Source organism: Phlebotomus argentipes, unplaced genomic scaffold (assembly GCF_947086385.1).
Source record: "Phlebotomus argentipes unplaced genomic scaffold, Phlebotomus argentipes genome assembly scaffold_18, whole genome shotgun sequence".
NCBI lineage: Eukaryota > Metazoa > Arthropoda > Insecta > Diptera > Psychodidae > Phlebotomus > Phlebotomus argentipes.
Window position 1 is genome coordinate 11,050,054 of NW_026776177.1, and position 24,477 is coordinate 11,074,530.

Here is a 24,477-nt window from a genome sequence, read left to right on the forward strand (position 1 = left end):
CCATTTTCGTGGCGCTCCTGGGAAATAAGTCAGGACGAAAACACTGTGAATGGGAAAATCTCAGTGTAAGGACATTTGCTGGGTCATTGCATTCTGTACAAATGCATTCTGGCTGCAATGGTGGGCTAGTAGACAATGTAAATTCTACATGCATCACGCGTTAGTGCATCTGACCACCCATGGAGTCATTTACTGGCCGGGAATTGTGCCCAGAAGCTCATGGGAATTTCCTCAATTGTGTGGTAATCCACAGCAATCGTGCGCTTTAAAGGATTCAATTTCAAATTTGACACTCAATTTGACGAAGCCAACTGTCACTACAGACTGGCGGCAATTTCATACGACCTCCGACCAGATTAATGTGGAAGGAATCTTTCAGTGTAATTTAATGGAGAAATCCAATATCTTCCCACCACCGGCCTCTGAAGGCTCCACTCGAGGGGGTAATTGAATTAGGTTGCTGTGAGTCACAAATTGACTGGTGCTCAACACGGGAAATCCATCAAAGTCCCTCAATTCACCCAATGGATCTGTCTTGGGGATGGTCGGACTCCCCGGTGGATTGGCATGACCATTAATAAATTTGGCATTTGGCAGTGCTTGTGAAATTTCACGAATGTATTTTTCACGGGCGTCATTATTCACTCTCACGCTTTAGAATTTTCTTGCGGACGAAATTCAATTGTGAGGACTACGGTCGACCACTGGGGGATGCCGCCGAAGGGGTTGCGTGCCTTCGCATCTCCCTTGGCCAATTTAGGGCGTCTCGTCTACAAATGAGCTGCGCCGGAGCTCTCCACAAACTATCAGTCATCCAGACGCTAACAATGCATTTCTCATTTCTCAAGAGTTTGCGGTGGACGTCCGAGTTCATCAATCATTTTCCCCAAAAGACTGTCCAGTTCATTTATTGTGCTCCCCATTCCCAACCATATACAGTTCAACATTTCATCTCATGACATTGCTCAGCTTCTTGGAGCCCGACAAGATCTTAAAGCAATATGCTTGTAGATATTCCATGTTGTTTTTACCCTTAAGGAAAGAACTTAAGTTCATTGGCAGTGAAGCACATCGGGGGTTTTTTTTGCATGGATCCCTGTGAGATAGTGGCATAGCCAAGGAAGCGCGAAGTTCAATTTCAGAGCAATGAGGCTGCAAATTAAAACTATTCACTCGGGAATTGCAATGCAAAATGATGCAAAACAATTCACAGTGCACCATGGCAGGATAGCTGAAATGAGTGGAGAGTGAGAAAATGTGAATATACGGCGAAGAATTAAGTTCCGTGGGGCTGTTTGTGCTCCCTCAGGGAATTTCCATAGCGCGAATTCTCCTCCTCGACCGGCAACATTTTGCCACGGTGTGAACTTTTCCCGGACGCCATCGCCGCCAAAGCAACAGGTTGACGATTGACGCACGGAGTTAATCCTTCCACCCACTCACCAAATGTCGATTCCGATAAACAGAACTGGTTATGCGACACTTTCCACCGATAAAAATTCATGAGCCACCCATTGTTGGCCTCCACTTTCTCTCCATTTCCGTAACTCCTGGCTCCGTGATAAAAATGTACGAGTGATGCGTGTGCGAGGAGGGAATTGAGAAAGATGCCTTTAAGGATTTCGCCGCTCGTTTTATAGACCTGCTTTGCATATAAATCCGATCTAAACAAATGACTTAACTCTCTTTGGGTATTTTGGATGACAGTGGGCTGGGTGGACTCTCATGGGTGGTCCCGGATGGGGCGAAAGTTGGTCTCTTTGTGAGCATGGAGAGCAAAATAGCAGCCACGTACATAATTTAGATTTACTATACCGGAGGGAGTGAAGGAGTGAAAGAGGAAACTCAAACCATGTCAGAGTTGATTAGTTTGCGTAGCTCTATAGATACATAATTGAGTCACATATATTTATCTGCGACAGAGTTAGGAGCGCTATTGCCAAAATATAAATTCAATCTGCGCGGTTACACAAAAAGTGATTGTGTGCGAGGCAGCTCAACTGATGATATTGATATCATTATCTAGAGATGTGTCAAGTTTGCTTCCGAGCCAGAGACACTCCTGAGCTACGCATTGGGCTGTGAGAGAAGGAAGAAGGGCACACAGCACAGGGTCTGAGGGAATCAGGCGAGTTTGTGGACTTGCTGCACGACTTGTCACGAATAAATTGAATTGGCGCTTAAGCGGAAGGCGTACAGAATGAGTGGTAAGTGGGAAATTTCACGTGATGGGAAGGGGGATGCCTTTTGATTGAAGCCTCTCATTTCCGTCAACATATTTTTGCCACCGCCGCGGAGCGCGGCTTTCTTTTATTCCCTGAACCCATGGTAATCCGCTTTCAGCCTAATTTTCTCCGTTGTTTTTTCGCCTGAGTGTGGGTGTGAAATTGTCCACCCCTGTGGCCCTGGAAAATTTTCCACCCACGAGCCTGACTGAAGATTTGAAGGCCACCCGTGGCATCCCGGAGAAAATCTCCGTGGTATTGTTTCTTTGCGAAAAACCACTTTTCCCTATCGCAACATTGAGCCTGATACAAAATCAATATCACGGGGTTTTACCATGATTTTCAAGTGGGATTTTCTTTCACCTCGAGAGGCTACTTTGCCATCAGAGTGCCCAAAATCCCATGTAAATTTTCATCATCCCCTTTTATGCGTTTGGGAGATTTCTATGGCTAAGGACTTTTTAATTTGGACAAGGATAAAAATTTTGGGCTGTGCAATAAATCTTTCTGCCTGGATTTGAGCGTCTTGCAAGATGTGGGGATGATTTTAAAAAACGATTTTGAAGTTTCTGGAAATAAATTTTATTCATTCCCATCTTGTATGGAAAGCCCTCAGCATTTTCCGTAATACATTCAATTTTTAATGTATTCTGTATGAGAAGTCTACAGTGACATGAGTTCCCCATCTCATTGTAATTAATTCGACACGTGCAAAGAGGGACACAATAATGGTGTCAACCTTTTTTATGCCCAACGCGTGTTTTCCCGCTTGCGAATAAACCAGGAGGACACAAAAAATAGTGGCATGGGCAGAATGTTTGTTACTCCCGGTTTCCCATGCCCTAATATCTGTCATAAATTCATGAGGGTGGCCCAACTATCCAGCATCCCCACAGAGACACCAATTTACTCTCATGCATGCACGCTTTTTGAAACGCAACGGTGAAATTGAACGCATGGCTCAATTTCGAACCACACGCCATGCAGCCTGCAATTGGGAGCCAAAGATTTGCATATTTATTTGTAGAATATTGGAAGCATCCGCGATTTGAAACTTATGAGAAATTGCGCTGTTGCGACCTCGAAATGTGAGGCTGAACTCAATTCTTCCAACATATTCATGCATTATTATTCAATTTATCCCATTTTTGACTCTACGTATAGCGGTAGTTGAGTCCGCTTCTGCTACAATATAGAAGAATTATTGTATAATCCATTCCTGTGCCGCGAACTTTACAAAATGCAGTTGAAAAAGCACGAAATTAATATGAGATACATAAATAGGATAATAAACAATGCAGTCTCGGGCGAACGATGCAGGGACTCTGGGGCCGAGCAGAGAGGATGCGTGGAGCAGGAAAACAGTTCGCGTGGTCTGCGGATGACCCGGTCGTAAATAGTGAAATGCCGGTGGGAAGCGGCTATCGCGGTGGCTATTCAATACTGGCCGCATAGGAGATCAGAGCAGCGGCGAGGGTACAAATTCGCATAATTAGAACGCCCGAGGAGGGCAATGGGAGAGCTTGTGCCAATTCGGCAGAATTAATGCCCAGTGAAATCCCCAAAGGTGGAATTTTCGACACAATTCGCTGTGAGAAGAAATGTGAGGATATTTTTTCACTCGTGTGTCCACTGTAAAATCCGCACGGGTGGTGAAATGTCTCGAGGATGACAGTGAAGGCTGAGGAAATTTTGTCAATGCCGAATGTTGAGCTTTTCCTATCTATTTATCAGCGTGGGTGTGCCGAGGTGAATGAGACCAGAAGGGACAATGAGGCTGTCCATTGTGACCCTGGAGACCTCTCAGGATGGACACACTGGAGACTCATCTATCACACGATGAGTAATGAATTTCACTGTTGGTTTTGATCCTGACATTTTCTCCCGTCCCTTCTGGAAAAATATTTGATAATTCCACCCCCACAGTTGTCCAGAGCACGGAGAATGCCAAAGTGGTTGTGACATGGCAAGAAATGAGGACGATTTTTGAGTATAGTTTATGTGGCAATAAGAAGAGCACGCGTGCTCAACGGAGAAGACTATCAATCGATCAACAATTCCCAATCATCCAATAAATGCTTCAGAAGCAAAATTCAATACCCACCAATCTTTTCCTCATCCGTGGCATGGCGCCTTGTGTGCCTCCGGAAAATCAATTTGTCCGACTCGGACTTGCTCTGCTTCAAATTGGATGAGGAGCAGAGCTGGTAAAACCCCACTTAATCCATTTGATGAACTCGCGCGGTATCCAGCACAGAAAAAAAACACTCACAATTCATGCCTTCACGAAAGCTCATCAAATGAATATCTCTTGATGGCAACATCTTCAATTATGTTTCCATCAAATGAGATAATGTGTGTTTGATATTGTGAGAAGCTTATGAGAAAGTTTCCCTCTACAGCTGCTGACTATATTGTAGCCTCCTTGATTGATAGTTTCATTAATTGAGAAAATTTTCTCACTTGGAAAATTTCACGAGAGGTGTTCATTTCAAAAGTAACAAAGCTCCTTCGTATCGACTTTCTGCTCTTTGTGCTTTTCTCAACTAAAAATTATATATATGTCAAAGTTCATTATTGTCTCCCATGTCAACAAAGTTCCTCTGGCTGCAGCAACACTGCGAGAGTTCAGCCTCAAATGGAAGTGGCATTTCCCCCATGTATTCGGGTTTCCGTGAGAGTTCACTCAGTGAATCCAGTGAATAGTTTTTAATGAACGAAATTCCTCCGCTTGAGCTGAATTGTGGCACAAATTCGCGGATTCGACAGAAAATCCGGCATAGAATGTGAAATATCCGGTTGGACAAAAATATGTTGCCATGTTGAATTTTTTTATCCATATAAAATTATGTTATATCCTCGCAAAAGTGCTCTTTGCTGAATATTATGTGAACTCGTGGGTGGTAAAAAATTCTAGGCAGCTTTTTTTCCCTCCTTTCCATCGCACTCTATGGCTTGGCATCCAACATGCACAAATTGATATAAATTCTCTAGCTCAGACTGTCCTATTTGGTCCATCAGACGTGGGTGGAAAAAAAATGTAATCATTCATCATTTCCTGCAGTATTATTCTCCAGTCTATTTTTTCGGTATCTCAGCGCTGTCTTGCAACTAATTTATAAGGCAAGTGATGCTGCGGCGGCGGAAGGGATTAAAGTACAGCCCCACAGACTCAGGGATGGGCTTCCGATGAGCTGGCGGGATGGTCAAATGGGTTCCGACGCACCAATTCCGTTTGTCTTCAAAATTGCTGACATCGATGACAGTGATGAAGTCCTTAGTTCGTCCTGCAGCGAAGTCGTTTCTTGTGGTCCCCATTTACGTGATGGCTGGAAAAATTCCTTGAGCGTCTGGAATTGTAATGAAATATTTGTGTGCTTCAGCAAACATGTACCAACTTCTCTCCTTTCCTCCTCTTTGCTCATCATTCTCTCTGGGGCGAAGATACTATCTGCCAGATATGCGAGAGATGGCTTTTTGTGGGCAATAAATATCATAGTCAACAATTTTTTGCTCTTGCGACTAAATTCCCTTCTCCCGCCTCCTCAAAAAGTTATCTCTAAACTCCACTCTGACGGTAATTCATTTGCCATCACTTGAATATCTGTGTCGAAATAAGCGCAAATTCACTGGATGTTTGTTTCTAATAGAAAATGCGCAGAGAATTAAATTTCACTGCAGAGGATATGAGATTTTATATCAAGTGCGAAAACAAGTCAATATTTTACATCAATATCGCTCTATCCTATTTTCTGCAATGAGAGAAATGAAATATTCTTCATTCATTCGTTTAAAGGAATTTAAGAATTTATGAATTTAATAGGCATTTTTCCGAGAATCCAAAATCTGAAATATCAACAACTTTGCATGATATTTGATGGCAGTGAAATCTAAACACACATTTGATTGCGATATGCTTAGATTAAGAGATAGCTAAATTGACTGCTTATTCCATTCTACAAATCGCTTATAGAGTTTCATTTATTGCCGACTAAAGACAAAATATTTAGTCTTTGTCTCCTAATAAAAATAAACACGACATTGTGGTGAGTAAAGAAAATTTGGCAGAATGAATTTATACTCCAGTGACTTGATACAGTTCTTGTGCATCATTCATCTTGGATACAAGTGTCGAAATGACGGAGAATTCTTCTACTCAAACGCCACAACAGTTTACCTTTGGTAAGATGAAAGAGTATGACGAGGATTCGGACTTCACTGAATATTTGGAGAGGATGGAATTGTTCTTTCTCATGAACAAAATAACAGAGGACCGAGAGAAAGTGGCGGCATTTATCATTTTCGCTGGTCAAAAGGTTTACACTGATTTGAAGATGGTGATTGCGCCAAAAGAAGTGAGTGATCTCACTTTCCAGGAGATCAAGCAAAATTTGTTGATAAAATATGAAGCGAAAGGCAATCAACTTCGCTCTCGATGTGAATTCTACAAGAGAGTTCAAATGGCGGACGAAAGTGTGGAGAAGTTTGCTGGAAATTTGCTCATCCTGGCTCAGAAGTGTTCCTTTGGAAATTCTCAGGACACCATCTTGAGGGATAGATTCGTTGGTGGCATCCGAAATCACATCATTCAAGACAAATTGATTGAAGATGGCGAGCAAACGTTCAAAGAGGTTCTCGAGAAGGCCAGAAACTACGAGATTGTTGAGAAAATTTGCATGGATTTCGCAAGGAAAATTTGATCTTGGTGGAGTTTGAAGGAAAAGAATTGTAGTTTTGTGTAGTTTTTTAGTGTCCAATAAAGTGTGGTTTCTTTATTGAGAAAATACTCGAGGAAAATTGTGTTTCGCCCGGGAATTGGAAGAGGAATGAAGTAGTTCATGCCAATGGCCTGGACGCGGAGAAGACAAATAACCCCAACGAGTGTGGCTCTCCTTGACACCCTCGGTATCTACCACCGATCGTGACTGTTAAGACGTGCAGAGGCACTGAGACACGTTTAAGAATATTAATTTGCATACATCCCGGGCAATGAGCCAATTCCTATTCACACCATCGTGTTTAATGTATCTCTTCATATCCACACTGAAGCGGGCGCCCGGGGGTGGGAATTGACTCGAGAGCTCACCCATTGTTCTCAGGGAGAGTGACACTGATGAAGATGATGAGAGTCGGATGGGATTCGCATAAGAATTGCTGCACTCATTCTCAACACGTTCACACCCGTGGAGCAGGTATTATTTAGTGACGCATTTTTCACAATTTCCCACCCCCTGAATCTCTTATTATCTCCGAGGAGATTAAAAAGTCTGCAAATGATGAGAACGCTCAAACAATTCTTCATCAGGAGAATCGAAAACCTTGATGAACGCCGTGAATATGCATAGTTCTTTGTGGCAATTGCAAATGCCTGAGTGATTTTCAATGTGAGATTCATAAATTAGAGATGACAGGAGTGCGTCCGGTGACTGTTTGCGCTCTCCTCAAATTAATTGCATACGTCAGGATGAATTTGGTGCACCCGGAGAATTGAGATCCCTGTGACAGACATCTGGTAATGGTGACACAGACTCATCTGCGGCAATGCCCTTCTCGCATTTAATGTGCAACAAATGTCAACAGAGAGAATTACCACTTGCTGGGATTGGGGTGAGGCAGCACATCTCCTTAAGGGTATCATCTCTCTGTGGTTAATGTGTGAGATGATCCGATGGTATGTATGCAGGAGGAGACTCCATCAGTGCCAATGGTGGTTTTGGGACAAGAACCGAGGCCACAGGAGGGGGACTCTGCCTCATGATTTGTTGACGATCTCCTAATATTGTGTAGGTGTCATGTATTACACCAGAAGCCACTTAGAATATTAAATAGCTGTGGGGTGAGTAGGCAGAAATGCCGCAAAGGGGCAAAACAATGATGGGGGACTAATAGGAAAAAGTTACAGTAATTGGAAGTTCTCCATATGCCAAAAAGCTAGAACGACTTAAAGCACACAACTTATACTCGATGTGTACTTTCGCCATTTAATTCTGGAAAACTTTGAAGAATAACCACCTTTTCCACTCAACTCGAGGCACACAATTCATTTCAACGTCAATTCCATCATTTTGTTAATACTCACACCAAAAATGCCCAATAAAAACAATAAATCCTATTTTGCACTGCCTGAATCCATGAAATAAAGGGACATACGGCGGAAGTAGAAAAAGAATTTTCGCTGGGAGCGCAGCATGATGTTTTGTAACAACGTAATATTGGGATTTGCGACAGATAACAATAAATCTTCTCATTATTTTTCCCGAGAGCGCAAAAAGGGGGTGGACAAAAATTTATATTGCCTTCACAACATACAGGCATGCCATTTAATTGCAATTTACGGAAGATTAGTCAATTGATTTACGCAATTTTTCCCCACTGAAGATGTCAATATATCGGCGTGGTGTGGAGTAAAATCAAATATGTTATCATGGCACTTTTTATGAATAATAAATGAATATTTTTCTATAAAGCCGCCGTTTTTACATACAATACTGTGATACCATAAAAAAAATACTATGTACTTTTCTATGCATATCACGTCATGATATAGAGAATGATTTATTAGTGGAGTGCTGTATCATTTCCTCACTGCAAAATAAATGTCGTTTATCATTTTTGATGGATTATAGAGCTTCAAATAAAATATTTTTTAATAGTGAAAATCTCTCTTTTCACTCATTTTCCACGCGCCGCGATGAAAAATTTGATTATATGCATCTTTTTTTTCTGTGAAATTGCAATGTTTATAATTTGCACTATATCCTATTCATTTACCTGTGATCGGAATCACATCCGTGAGGCATGAAAGTTTCATCACTCACGTTTGTGAGTATTATGTGTCGACCATGAATTATAATCACTTATTAATATATACAAATGCTCTATTGGATTCTAGCAAGGAATAAATAATCTCTGCCTATGTAAAAACTTTTTAAAATTCGGAATGAGTGGAAAATTCAATTTACGCATGGCGTATTCAAGCTGGTTGACGTGAATTTCATTTAAATCATTCCCTGGGAGAGACAATTGATGGAGGTGTCTAGTGGAAGTATCAAAAGTTAATCTAAGTCAAATCATTTGTGACATGAGACTGTCGCATATGGAAATGTCAAGAGTTGGATGTTCAATTTCTCCGAATGGGCCCAGTTCCACATAATTACACAATAAGGTGCTTCATTGAAGAGATCGATAGTCAGGTTTCTAAGTTCCTGAGCAATGGAAGCGCCTGATGTACAGACACACACACACACGAGTAACATCCCAAGCTTGGATTATATCTTATATAGTCAATATTCAAGCAATACTTTGCTGAAAACCTGCTAATAAACAAGTAAACTGCTTTTATATTTTAATTTTTTCTTACTTGATTATAATTCAATAAATCCTCTGTTATTGCCCAATTGCTTTGCAATGAAATATGCAATCAATTTGAACATTATTATTGCGATAATTTTGAATCCACCAGTTATCGCGAAGTTTATTTAGAGTGTTACTTGGGGTTGTGAATCTCTTGAACGCCCTTAAAGCTATTTACCAATGAGTTGTTACATTTATCGAACATGACAGTATTTATGTAGAAGAGAGTCAAATGAGCATTTAAATTTTAGAGCTGTGCTCTTTATTCTGTGTCGCCTGGAAGGGTGAACAACGTGTGAAGCGGACGAGCTTTCTGGTTGGAGTATGTAATTAAGTAATTGACTGATATTCAATTTATGGAAATTGACAATGCATACATCAAAGGACTGTTAACCAGGGGACGTGCGGAGACGATACAAAGGGGCAATGGTCTAGAATTACCCTTTGAAAGAAGGTAATTTAATTAATTCATTGATAAATAAAGGCTCTGCGGGACGATATCTGTGTATGTGTAACTCGTGTGAATTAAGTACCATAATTATTTTATGAACTTTGTGTCACCGGACTTCGCGATTAATTTAATTGCACAAATATAAATCTTGAGCGCGGAGGAGTCTCGGTATAATCTCAATTATTTAATGACCTGGTCACTCACCAATTTATCTTTCGCATAGCGGAGGACGATGAAGAGTGGAAAGGGCACCAGCGTGATGGCGCCCATAATCCATCCCAGAGCGTCTGCCCACGCGGGATACACGTAATCACGGTACTTCAAGCGCTTGATGTCCGTCATCGTGAAGATGAAAATACCCTGAAAAGGTGCAAATGGTATAAAGTGCTGCAGAATAGATTTATGCTAGACTCACAATAGCTCCGATGGGCGTTGCAATTGTCCAAACAATCCACCAATAACCTCGCGTGGCTCTGTTGAATTTCATTCCCATAGAAGCGAGATTGCTGAAGGCTCGGTCCAGGCCATAAACCCAAGATATTATGACAATCTGTGCAGAATGGGGTGGCATAAGAGAGTGGAAATACGGCACCGATTCTTTGATACACACCTCGGCAAAGCCCAGCATAAGAACGGCCCAGCTTGCAGTGTGCCACTCCATCAGTGTGAACATGTACACGCCACCGTTGCAGGTCATGGGGAGAGCTGCCGTGAAGCAGAATAGGCAAGTTCCTGCTGTTACCTATTGAAATACAAAATACTCTTCAAAACCAATTACTCTCTGTGTTGGGGAAATGATTGTCTGACGGAAGCTTTCTATTATAGAAATGCCACGGATGCGTCATCATGCCTTTACATGCCATTAAATCTGGGTGAAGCGAAATGTATGAAATTTCGAGTATGTATAACTCTTAAATTAATTGACAATAATTGGAATTGATCGTGACTATTGATTTTACAAATTAATTTACAGAATTACAAATTAATTTGTTTATCTTGCAAATAACAGCACAAATGGATTAAATTAATTTAAATTTATCAATGCCTTTGATATCATCGATATAAATGCAGTCTTTAGCGGATTATTGAAAGAGTTTGTTGTATTGATGCATTTGTCGCAGATAACACATTGATTGCAATTTTCAATATGTTCACAAATATCTTTAATACCCATTACAAGCGGCTTACTAATGAAAACAGAAATTAATAACTCAATTATTTAGATTCCCAATCCACTCTAATCTACGGTTATTATTGATTCAGTTGCGTGTGCAGTTTAGCGTTGGCAAATTAGCTACTAATGAGTCAATCTAATTCCATTTGAGGCAATTGAGCCACTCCAAATGCTGCCCAAAAATTTTCCCCGGCAATTACATGGGTCTGTGGGGGAGCGCAGATGAAATGGGGATTTACATGGGATGATGTTTAACTTACTCGCCATTTGTGTTCTCGCAAATGTGGCCAGCGGTCGATGATGGCTGGCGGCATGGGAAGAAAGAGAAAGTTCTCAGTGAATTTGTGAAAAAGTTTTCTCACCACTTGGGCTATATTTTTTTGTAATGGGAAGGGAGACTGTGTGTTGGTAACAAACCTGTATTAATGGCTTCAATTCCACCAAATTGACTCCCCATTCCGAGGATGAACATCATGAAGAAGAAGCAGACGGCCCAGAGCTGAGGCAGTGGCATCATGAGGACAGCCTGGAGAGGTGTGAGAAGGTGTTCCGATATGCGGTGAATAAATGGAAAACCGTAAAAAGAGGAAGTGGGTACAGTGGCAATAAATCACGTGGGACTCATGATCCGATATCTCAGAGTGGCTTCTATGGAGCGCGTGGAGGGCTTTTTTCCTTACCTCTGGATAGGCTATGAAGGCGAGGCCAGGACCTTCCGTGGCCACCGACGCAACGGACACATTCATGTTATGGGCCATAAATCCGAGAATGGAGAATATCGCAAATCCAGCAAAAACGGCCGTCAATACATTCGTCGTTGACACGAGTATCGCATCAATGTGGCAATTATTCTTAAACTGTTTTTTTGTCAGGATTCGCAGCAATGTCGAGAGGGTGACGTTGAAAGAAGGCAAAGAGAAATGAGAAAATTTTTCATGACTTCGCAGAAAGGCTCAGACTCACTTGATTGTAGGACGCAAAGGTGACCAAGGATGCACAGGCTATGCCAAAGCTGTAGAATGTTTGAGATGCAGCATCTGCCCACACTCTTGGCGACAACAATCTGTCCCATTCAGGATTCATGTAGAAGATGATACCATCAATTGCACCTTCGAGTGTGGCTCCGCGGATGAGAAGCGCTGTTAGTGTGACATAAGGGAACAGCGCTGTAAAGTATACCACCTTTCCTGCAGACTGAATGCCTTTGATAATGCAGAAAAAAGCAATAATCCACGCTAAGAGCAAGCAAAGCACGAGTTGCCATCTTGGATATCCCCAATTTGTCCACGTAGCGTCGCCTACACCGAGGACGTATTCACTGAAAAGATTTATTGTGCAACCAAATCTTGTGAGCAAAGTAGAAATATATAATTCTGAATGCTTTTATGGTTCTCTTCAGCATTCCTCTAAATTGTATGCATAATAATTTATACTTGTTAGATGCAATATTTGAAATGTCAATACTAACTTGTAGTATTCCTCTGAGGCTAAAACTCGATCAATCACATTTCCAATAGCAATCTCCGACTTATTTTCTGGGTGTATGCAGAAACTGGCGTTCTTTCCTGTCAGTCCATGATTCGAACAAATGGTTTCGATATCTGTGCAGGTTTGATTCCAGTAAATTAGATCCGCCGCCGTATGATTGTTGCCTTCCTTACATGTCATATCTTCAAGAGTACTGAAACACTCTGAGAGAAACGGGTCAATACGAGATTTTCAGTCAGTTGAGGCGTTAGTCTTACTGTGACTGTTGTAGTCATGATTGCAGTAGCCCCAATCGAGCTCGGATTTGAAGGAGGCAAACAAGTAGAAGAGGATCCAGGACACGATTACCATGTAGTAGATCGTGATGAAGGTAATTACGAGTAGTGTGCAGGCTCCAAGTCCTTCGAAGAGCGGTGCCATTCGAGCGTAGGCCTTATTGGGACCCAATCCACTGTATTGACCTATGAAGAGCTCTGAGAAGAAGATAGGCAAGCCTATGACGATCACCATAATAATGAAGGGGATCAAGAAAGCACCTGAAAAAATGGAGAGATTACGCTGACTGTTATCGCAAATTGATTTGGTCAATATTTGCTAATTAAATCGAAATATAGATTTGGTTGGTCAAGTCAGTATTTGAAGGGAAAGTGGCAATAAATTGAGCAGCATTATCTGTGGTGGAATAATCCTCACAATATGTGGAGATTAGTGAGAAAATTGCTAATGGTTTTTCATGAAAGTTCACTGGGTATGCAGAGCTGGGTGGCAGAGTTTTATCTTTCATTGCGATTTCCATTGAAAATCAATTGGACTTTGTGTGAGTGTGCGGGATTTTCTGCATGATTCGGGAGTGGGAAAGTACACATTTTCCACAGCACTGACTGTGTGGTAGTGATTTTTGAAATCCTTACTATTTGGATTTTGGAAGGCAAAATCTAATTTGGCCCCAATAAAATCAAATTCCACACTGCTCCTGAATTCACGAGCATGCACCATCATCGTCCATAGTTCAGAGTATGCTGTCTGCATATTGATTACTGATTGCCTGCCCTCTGTTTCTTCCCCGGCTTTGCGATATGATGTATTATCATATATCATTGATTTGGGGTGGATAGTTTTGGGGAATGTTCTGTTCGGCAGTGTGGATTTTATCAATTTCAAACAAACCATCCGGCTGGACTTTGGTAAAGTGTCTAGCTTTGTAATATGAAATCAATATTCAATTTTGCAGAATCAAACATATTTTTTTTCAACTACAATATTTGCATCGAAAATCTCTGAATTTATCTAAATATTTCCTCTTCAGAAGTTTATATTCCATTCTCTCTGCTGAAAAACTACCAGCTCATCTTCTGAAGCATTATGAACTCAAGTTGAACTTTTAGATGGTATTTCTGCAGTTATTGTTATGATTTGGAATTGCTACCGAGCTGAATCCTATTAAAGCTGCACATTTTATCCAATTATCGGCTTGCAGCGGAAAATTACGGAATTTCCAGCAAAGCTACTTTGAGAACTTTAGCCAAAAGGGCGGAAAAATCATGTGAAAATGAGTAAGGAATATTTACGAGGGAGACTGTGTCATTTTTTCTGTAACTTTGTATACACTTGGCGATGAAAAAGAGCACATTTTTCGCCGTTGGAGCGAGAAAAGTCTTGCAATTAATTAGAACGCATGTTGCAAAATTATCCTGGGTGGAATTTATTCAAATTAGTGCGATATTATGGTCATACCATTAATTCTAATTTTTATTAATGCGACTTTTATGAATAGTTTCTCGCCATCCCACATTCGATGGATATATGCGCAAATTGGGAAAACTCACCGATTTCCACACACCGTCTGACTTTGAGATTGCACAAGAGAATCTCGTTAGTGCATCTGCGCTTGGTATCTATCCTAATGAGAAGTATGAATTATTGTAATTTCCCAAATGTATTGTGCTGGCATCTTTCGTGGTACTTTTCGCAAACTTTGCCAAGTTAAGAAGTTGAAAAAATTCAGAGTGAAAAATGTGCATATTCGTTAGAAATGGTTTTCAGAGAAGGTTTCACGAAAAATTAAACGATTTACTCTGTGCAGTCATCATGAAAATATGCAATTACCATGGGTAATGTTTTTCAATCGTTGTAAAGAATGCATGAATGTGTACACAGAATGGGAGAAGTTTGAGTGAAGCAAGTGAACTGCAGCGAAAGAGGTTGTAATTAAAAATAAATTCGAATGGAAAATCCAAGGGAAAATCCCAATGGTGAGCAACGAGTCTCGAACGTTGGACGAAAGGTTACAGAAAAGCCCCAATGATGTGTGAGAGAACAAATAGCGCAAAAGCTGAAAAATCCATTCACATGCTGCAATTTCCGCTGGAAACAAGGCTGGAAATGACTAAGAGTGGCGATTGGAGGATGATGGGGACTCTTTGGTAGACAACATATGTACATACATTTGATCTCTGGACAAGAGACTGAATTGTTGCTGGCAGCCATTGGAGCTTTTATTTCATCACACCCTCTCATTCGGTGTGGCTCTTCTCCAAATCGCCAGGAAAATCTCTGATTTCCACAGGAGAATTCATGGTGCATATTTCATGCATTGCAAACTTTTTTCTCCAACCCACCCACAAGTGTTGTATACAGCACTCGAAGGCGTCCGGCAACCAAGTCTGTAACATGAATAAGTGTGCAAACGAAGAGTGGTTGTGGGTGATGTGCTTTTATCCAAGATTTTTACTCTGTCTCATGGCAATCCTGGTATGATGCCGGCAGCGCAAAAATTGCAACTTTGCGATACTTCTGTATTGTGCATGCCTTTTCTATCACACCCTTCAAAAGGATACATCTCCACAATCCACCCCATTTCGAGATCAAAAACTTCTCTCCGACTCTTGAAATTGAGTTACGCCAAAGTTAAATTTTTGAATTATCGATAGAGTTCCAGTGGCAATGTTCCACATGCAAGATGAATTTAAAATTCTGATCTTCCCCTGAAGTTTTTCTGAAAAGCGTGATTTATATTGGGACATAAAATCATGAGGGAAATTAGAATGCTTTCATATACACAATATGTACACCAATTAAAAGTGAATTTATGTGCCTTTTATCTAATGTCTGAGTGATTAAGGAAAAAATGAGAAAAGGTCCATTCCTCTTCGTTTTTATTGCAATTCTCTAGCACAGCAGATTTTTGTGATTACAGTGAATTATGGTGTTTCATTCTCTGGCTATGGCCATTTAGGACTATGAAAAATTCTCCTCGTGAATGCACGGCGCATAAATTTTATCACAGAAATGAAAGATGTGAAATAATCTCATTAAAACATGAATTTCATTAGGCTCTAATATTTAATAACTTGTTTCTTCCCTCCATTCAACCGAGGAGCAAAATTGTACATTGATGCTCTTTTTGCGCGCGCCCACCCAAGTAAAAGTCAAGTCATACCTTTCGGAGCTTGCCAAGGTGAAAAGGGGATGCCCAGGGAGTGGGATTAGGGTGTAATTTCGAGTTAATTTTCAGTGACTTACCGCCGCCATTGCGAAAAACCAGATATGGAAACCGCCAAACTGAAAATGAGCACATAAATTAATCAGCAGCCGTAATGCCAAGTAAATTAAATGCTCAATTCTTACCATTTCCCAAGCCCACGGCGTATCCAATGCACGCCAGGATGAACTCAAGAGGTGTGCCCCAATTTCCACGCTTCACCTCCGTTTCTGGGCTTGCTGGTGCTTTTGCACTCGCATCCTCGACATTTCCATTCGATTGTGCTTTTCCATCTATGGTTTTCACCTTTGGAATCCAAAAAAGCAAGTGAGATTTTATAGAGTTTTCATACAATTTCAGCACATCAGGTTGATTTTATGACAATTAATCTTAACTATAAAATTTAATACATGTGTTTTTGCGGTTTAACGTCTGACAACATTTTTTTATTTGAGGAAGTCTAGATATGACACTTGTTCTACGATCAATTACACTTTTATTATTTGAGTTTTGTTTCCACCTGTGCTTTAACTTTGCGGTTTGCTGAGACGGTAAATATTTTAATAGCATATTTTAATAGCGAAGAACGCTTCCAGAAAAAGCGATTATTTTTTCGCCTGAAATCAGGTACACATTGGCAATTATAACTGTTATGACCATTTTAAACTCAGGAGACTGAATATAATATGTATTTTTTGTAGATTATTTAACGATATTCTCTTACAGATCCATCAACTTAAGACTGTGATTGAAAATTTTTGACATTGTTTGTACATAAAGTTATCACAATCTGCGTAATTCGCAGAGCATTGAATAGAACAAGTATTACACTTAATTAGCGTGATCAAGTTTCAACGAGAAAGTGTGTCTCTGAATTCAATGGTATTTCCTCACAATATTATCAGGTTGTCTGTATGATATCATATTGAGTTTGAGAAAAATTCCACTTGATTCCACTGACAATGTTCTCAAGAACAATGACAATTGACTTAAGATATTCTTTGTCAACAGAAGAATCAAAATTCCATTCACTTACACTGTTCACTTCATATGACTTGGTCATGATGGAGCTTTGGGTTCTGCAAAAGTGGCAAAAGTCACTCTTTGAGTCGCACACGAAAAGTCACAAAGGTGTCAGTGTCAAAACTCACGTGCTCAAAAAATTCGGAACTGGTGAGAAAAGCTCTGAGGTGTTTCACAATGTGCCGACTGGCCAGTTGATCCATGCAAAAGTATCCCACTTGGAGCCACATAAACGCGATTGACCAAGTCACGGGCAGGCGAGGAGGTGCAGCCGAACCTGTCACAACCACATCAAATCGACAACTGATGTCAGGCGCTTCAGGTGGGATGGTGGCAATTAATTGTGGGCCCCGGCCTCTCTGGACTCTCTTATCGCGACAGATTGCTTTGCGATAGAGACTCGACAGCTTTGTAATGATGCCAATACCGCGAAATGATTTTTCTTTCTGCCCATTTGCTGCCATTGGCCATTGGAAAGCACTCGGCGCCTGAACAATGATTGACTGCACTCGGGAAGTTGTTGAAAATGTCGGATGCACCTGTGGAATGCATGTGTAGATCATTATCAATTATTACCAATGGCATGCTAAAGTCCTATCACATCTCAAATTAATTTCCGATTACAGTCTTATGAGGTGATTTAATTGCTGATAAAGCATGTGTGATAAGATGAGGATTATGGCGGTGAGAATACGAAGAGTAACACATCAAGGCTTGTCTTGACAGGCTTTTCAAAGAATGCATTCTGTGAAATTTCGCCAGATTTATTCATGGATGTGTCCTGCATTTATCACATCATGTATGTTCTATTTTTGATCATTAATTGCCTACATAATTGTGAGAGTAAACACTCCATGTGAAGCACTACTGAGTCTCTGATAAAGGCCTTTGAATGAGTACATCTCACTCCTTGTGTGGCAATTCCAGGTACCTTTATTTGAACTTCATATAAATTCAATTCTTGATTGATTTAATTCTATTAGTCACTCTCATATGATTATTTGCACAAAATGCCACTGCACAGCGCGGAATATAAATTTGTGGCTGAATGGTGAATAAATTCAACTATAGAAATCCATTTCTTGGAATAACCATAACTCTCTATCATCATTGAAATGATTGCATTCACTTTAACAATTCTGTGGCTTCCGTGGATTTTTCCTCTGAATTAATCGACTGAATTGTGGCACTACACCCAAATGGTAATAGATATTTCACATGTGATCTCATGTGGACCGTTTGCGGTCCATCACCGCGGAACGGTCAATTGAGATCAGTTGAAATTTTTGAAGGGGTTCACAAATATTACGACCGCAAAACGAGGGACTGAATGTCCTTTCTGTGGTCAATTTCGAGAGGCATGGACTGAAATGTTGACGAACATACGCCGAGATGACCCCATTCGAGGCACAAGACCACACAAACTACAGTAAAGTGTGAACTTTTGGGGGTTTTGGTTTGAAAGTTGCCAATTTCCATTTCAACGTCCATCTCAATCATGAATATTCATACAATCAGAAACTTTAAACTGCACTCAATATAGCCCCATCCTCTGGGCGCTCTTCGCACCCCTGCCGTTCTCACCTATGGCATTTTTGGTTTGAGTTGCCATCCTCGGCATGTGCTTCATCCTCAGCATGGGCTCTTCAAGTGCTCAGTCTGACACGATGCTGGAGAAATGTGGCTTTTGAGGTGAGACATTGTAAATTGTACAAGTTCCAATCAACAGCACATCTTCAGTGGTGAGTTGCAGGTTGCCGGAAGCTTTCAAGTCATCACCATCTATTAGCATTGTCGAACTTTCACAGCCATACTCCTGAACTTTAGCTGACAAGTGCCGAAGCCGGATGGACTCACTTGCTACTCCCTATTTTTCATGATAACAACCATAGAAATCCCTTGCCTGCGAGTGCTCCACTGACTGTTTCCTAATCGAGGCTGAGTTTACATGCACTTAATTATTAACTCCACATTCTACCGTGTCAATATTTGCCACCTCCCCACAAACTTCTAGTCGATTGTTCGACGAATTTACAACTATGATAGTCATGAGGAGTCTTGTGAGAAATACGATTTGTGCCGACATTGTTTTAATCCTTGAGAGTCAAACTTATGGTTTTTGTGTGTCTTTCCTAAGATAAGATGGTCAGGCGAACTTGTAGACAGACTACTAAATGTCGCAAAAGAGGATGAAACTTTGTGTAAATTCAATTGCCCAACTTCACTGCACCATCTCTCACAATGCCATCCTTTTCTGTTCATTCTAATTTGAAAACCAAACGGAAAATTAACCGCAATTGCCAGAAAGTCTTCGACAAACAGACAAAATTAAGACATTTCATGTAAAGTTTCCACACAAATTTCAATTATGCATCTTCACATTAAGTAAAACAGAATTCTAATGATTTTGAAAAGTTCAACTACACAAAAATATCTCGTTTATTTATTGTATTGTGTTGCTACGAATATAACATAAAACATATGGACTTGTGATACTATTAAATTGAATTATGTAAGTATGTTTATAGCATTTTTAAATAAACTGAGAAAAACTCGTGTATGTAATACAATACTTATTTATTGAATAATATTTGACGTCTTCACGAAACATGCGCGTCTCATAAAAATAGTCCGATGAGCCTCACTCATCATAATTATCTGGGAAATGTCATCAACTAATGCTGGTGGTTTGCAATGATCCACAGCGGGAGAATAAACGGTCAGTGGCCACTTAATTCCCAACTCCTTTCTTTATGACGCGCCCACAGAATTGGGGCAGACACACAGCAAGGGATTATGGGTGAGCTTCACAGCTTTCACCCTCGCCCAAAGTGGTAAAATGTGGGCAAAGGACGTCACCTGTTGGCATCGTCGACGTGGAAAGTTTCTGCTCACCTTTTGTGAGGATGAGTCAAGAGGAAATAACGATGAGGTGAGATGTCTTAAGTGCCTCCATTGCGTGTGCCAGAAGCATCCCTTGCCATAAACTTTGATTCCCCATCGATTTTATGTATAGGGCATCTCATGCCTTTCATAACGCAATATCCAAGAATTTCCCCAGCAATGGACATTAGTGGTAATTTCCGAATTATTGCCACAGAGATTGGGCCACCCAAAGGCAATGATAGAGCACATTCATTTCCGCCTCATCCACTCTCTGGCCTCCCCTCGCCACCATTAACAGCAATGTAATCCATCAAACGTGCAGAATAATTGATTGTACAATTATTCCCCATATTTGGGGTGGCTCTTTTAATTTCCCCGTGAATTCACATGCCAAGTGTGTGCGAAATTTTGATGGAGTGGCCCCTCGAACTGGGGGAAAACACACATGTATGTATGTAGGATGAGGAACAGGATTATTATTTATCATATTGGCAAAATATTTATATACTCACTGGCCAACATTGATGAAAAAAACATTGTTTATCACTTCTGGCAGAAATGATGAGGAAAACAACAACTTCTGTAAATCTCTTCCCCAAATAAATGCCAGTTCGACTTGAAGAGTGCGCAGTGAGTCACCTTCGATATGAATCTGTGTATAACATGCTTATAATTGAGCCTTTTTATCAGCACTCGCACGCATTTTTGAGCTCTTCATGAGACATATCGCAGTGAACTTGAGGGGAGATAATTTACAATTCCTGATAAGGCGGTTCTCATTGAATTTCCGAATAAATCCTCTTAAGTGGCTATTAGGGAATGATTTAAATGGCGCTCTTGTGGGGCGCGTGTCTTTTAAGTTATGTACATTCGAGAGACATCGAGACGTTAGGCACTTGAATAGTTAAATGTATGCTATTTGGCAGCTAAAACACCTTTCACGAGTTAATTAATAATATCTCGCGTAATGTTAGTCTAATGTTTCCACTCTAATTGCACCCTGAAAGTCAAATACCATCACTACTTGGATGGCAAGCATTCCGCCCACGCGCAAATACCTAAAAAAATCAATTTATGATGTGATGATGCACGAGCAGCAGGTATTAATAAGTGTTGATAAGCAAAATACACCTTGACACATTTTTATATTACCTCCTGCGCCTGAGTGTAATTTTTACTGTAATATTTACCCACCACGCAATCATCATCATCCTCAGAGCTCAATCTACATACAAATTGTAGTGCCGCTAAAAAGCACATAATACGCAGTGTTTACCAATCTGCAAGTCCCTATCATTCGACAGCAATACAATGTGTACCGCAATCCCATCGTGTAACTGCTATATTTAACGTCTCTCTACTTAATCATATAGTTTGTCGACACGCAATTTTCATTTTGCGAGCATGCATTGAGCTGAGGGGTAAACATTTTCAAATTACACGTTAAATATTTGCTATAAAATTTTCCCACTCACACTCTCGGAAATCTTCTCATGAGAAAATGTAGCGTCACATGGAAAAAGGACTTGTAGGAATGTGAAAATATTTGTATATTCAACATCGAGGAAATACTCAACGTTTGTCTTCACAATCAAATTAATGAAAACTGTAGGAATACGCGGAGCCTTATAGTACAAAATGTGATGCAATGTAAATTCACAGAAATAACTCTGAAATATTCCATTTGGCAGATTTTATTATGTTGTACCTTTTTCCCAATTTTCCCAGTTTGCAGCAAGATTTGAAATTACTCAAATTTCATCTACCAAAACACCACTTCGTAGTTCATTTACCCAAATGTCCCAACTCCATTCACACATTGCTGTAGCGAATTTAAAAATAAATTGACGAAAACATGACAATTTGAGGATTGAAGAGTTTCTTCTTCTTTTCTTCCTTTCCAATTCTCATTGGGTAAAAATAGCGATGAAACTCATTGACTTGAAATGTTTCGAAAAAGATAATTTGGGGGAGAGAGCAAGATTTAGAGTGAATAATATATAGTTTATCTTCACACATAATAATGAACACGATGTGATGGTATTTTTATCCGTCTTCACAATAGCAAATACATGTATTTGCAGTTTGTCAGAAATATCAAATGGACCACATTCTCATGGTCATTTATCACACTTCGAGGGGGATGAGATTATGTGATGAATTTCACAGAAGAATTGCCAATGATTAATTGTGAGTTCAAAATTAATTGGGAGAATTCATTAAAATAGCTAAAATGGATATTTAAAAGGAAATTTGCCACAAATACCAAAACAAATGACTCACAAATTAGGATAAGAGCCTGTGTAATTTTGGATATGGGGCAATTGGAAAACACTGCTGGGATTTTAATTACTCCATAATAACTAGGAGACAGTCTCACATTACGTAAAGGTATAATCAATTATCTCGTAGTCCAAGTAAAGTGAGTAAAGCGAGGAAAGTCATTAAATTTATCAAACAATGTAAGTTTTGCTTTAGTCAAGACTTTAGTTGAGCAATATAGCCTAGGAGGATCTTTAAAATTCTGCAATACATTTCAGGTCACACTGATATAAATAAAATATATTGAAAACATGTATTTTTGAAGTTTTTAAATCCGTTTCCTTCGGTTGAGCACTTTGTTTCAGAATATTACTTTATAAAGAATAGGAAAATTGAGAATTTTTTGGAGGATATTTCAAAAAGGAAATGGTTTTGAAATACGCAATATTCATCATCTTAAAAATAAATTCATATCAGTGAAGAATTAATAAGCAATAAAAATAAACTTTCATTTATGCAAACAACGTAAGTTGCAAAGTTATCAGGCAGTTTTAGCGGGAACTGCGAATGTCGTGTTTTCCTCTCAGTGTAGATACTCCATTATTCTCGTTTGGATCTATTCTTGTTTGGAATTGCAAAATAGATGTTGAGGGGCTGTTACTTAAACGTTTACAAGAAACTATAATGGGAATACATGCCCTCTAAACTTAGGATGTATATCATCCATACGAATATGCTTTTAAGGCAAAAAGGTCAACTGGAAGTTATTCCATATGCTGGAAATAGCACTTGTAGGTGGATTTTTATGATCTCTGTGCCCTTTCAGAGGCCACTTTTTGGGGCTTCTCAGAGTGCCAAGTAAGTCATAATGATTCAGCTTGCCTCCGAGTGCGTGTGGGGAAATTTGTACAAATTGCTAGCGCATATTTCTCCGGCCGCTGAGATAGAAGGCGCCCGCGAGAGCCGAGATGCTGCGAAGTGGAGCAAGAGAGTGGAGAAATGTGGTGGTATTTTTAGCCAGAATCAAAACATATCTCCCACGCACCTTTGGCGTGTGTGTCTGTGCTTTGGAGCTGGCGGAGGGGCACTGATGGGGAAGAGTTTGCTCACCAGGGCACATTTATTAATAATATTGCTACGAAAATACCATGATGGCGATAAAGAGGCGAGGCACAACTCACACCATGGTGTTGGGCATTAAAAAGAAAATCTGAGATCACTCCGTTTGGGGTTTTTCGCATTGGAAGTCGGGAGGACGCGAGATAGCGTTTTTCTCACGGGCGGCAACACATCGTGACGATGGAGGAGCCCCACTCACACAGTGGTCGCCTCGTGAAGATTTCTTTCACCCAATAGTTTTTCCTCTTAGTGCCGCGCGCCAGTTTTCGAGTGCTTTCTGCATTAAATTCTTTATCGTTTTTAATTATCCGAACAACAGTTCTTTCTTTTTGCGCGGATACTCTATCGGAGTGTTTGGGGGACACCGTCTTTGCCATTTTGTGGAGTATCACGACGTCCAGTGGAGGATTTTTCTTGCACGCCCAAGTGCCACCGAGGGTGTTCAGCTTCTTTTGCTTTCTGGTAAGTGGTTCATCCTCTTCACACCCACCTCATCAGTGTGTGGACACTTGAGAGGACTCTCCTGGACTGCCAAGTCGGCAGAGTGCGAAATTTCTGTGATCACTCCCGAGGTGACAGGAGTGATTGATTGATACGGACGCTAATATGCTCAGAGGGTGGCTCTTTCGTCGCCACTCGGGGAGAAAATCTGGCTCTTTGGGATGTTTGTGACATTGAAAATTCCCCAGAAATCTCCTTAGGAACAGGATCTCCGTCACAGTGTGTCATCTTCTCAATTTCCTGATTGGATTAAAATTCCGTCACTTTGCCAAAGTCTGGAGCCGCCCATCTCGTCTTGAGATGATTAGCGAAAAAAAACAGCTGTTGGCAATTCCAAAGAAAAGACGGGGACTTTTCTGTGTCATCCTGAAACTCTTGTTACATAATCGATTTACATATTGACATATTTATTGCCTCTTGTCTACCATCGTGTGTAGACAATTCACCCATCTCAGAGAGTTGTGAAGCACCATGCGTGCGAATTCATCATAATTCATAGGCTGTGTTTTACAAC

The 24,477-nt window shown here is 40.4% G+C and overlaps 2 protein-coding genes across 3 annotated transcripts in view; one reads left to right on the top strand and one right to left on the bottom strand.

The window, feature by feature from the left end:
* Positions 1-5,161: 5,161 nt before the first annotated feature.
* On the bottom strand, positions 5,162-17,482 carry LOC132259820 (sodium- and chloride-dependent glycine transporter 1-like). Its single transcript, XM_059757609.1, has 14 exons — positions 17,324-17,482; positions 17,209-17,251; positions 16,319-16,478; positions 16,214-16,252; positions 12,949-13,227; positions 12,672-12,894; positions 12,167-12,521; positions 11,884-12,060; positions 11,621-11,729; positions 11,464-11,507; positions 10,640-10,771; positions 10,445-10,579; positions 10,234-10,389; positions 5,162-5,575 (listed from the first exon to the last, which is right to left on the bottom strand). The coding sequence occupies exons 2-14, from the start codon at positions 17,233-17,235 to the stop codon at positions 5,432-5,434; spliced, it is 1,980 nt and encodes a 659-aa protein (XP_059613592.1). The 5' UTR covers positions 17,236-17,251; positions 17,324-17,482; the 3' UTR covers positions 5,162-5,431.
* A 6,085-nt stretch (positions 17,483-23,567) lies between these two features.
* LOC132261084 (trithorax group protein osa) overlaps positions 23,568-24,477 on the top strand; it is a 33,001-nt gene continuing 32,091 nt past the window's right edge. For both annotated transcript variants that reach the window (XM_059759612.1, XM_059759613.1), the window contains exon 1: positions 23,568-23,924. The gene's annotated coding sequence lies outside the window, so the exon portion shown is untranslated. The remainder of the gene's footprint in view (positions 23,925-24,477) is intronic.

What these genes read in the sequence shown, in the direction of transcription:
- LOC132259820 (XM_059757609.1), bottom strand. Translation starts at nt 17,235, where the DNA reads ATGACCAAGTCATATGAAGTGAACAGT. An exon ending in AGTCATATGAAGTGAACAGT is followed by an intron (nt 16,479 to 17,208) that starts GTAAGTGAATGG and finishes TGGATTCCAAAG; the next exon opens with GTGAAAACCATAGATGGAAA. An exon ending in GGTTTTTCGCAATGGCGGCG is followed by an intron (nt 13,228 to 16,213) that starts GTAAGTCACTGA and finishes CCATTTTTTCAG; the next exon opens with GTGCTTTCTTGATCCCCTTC.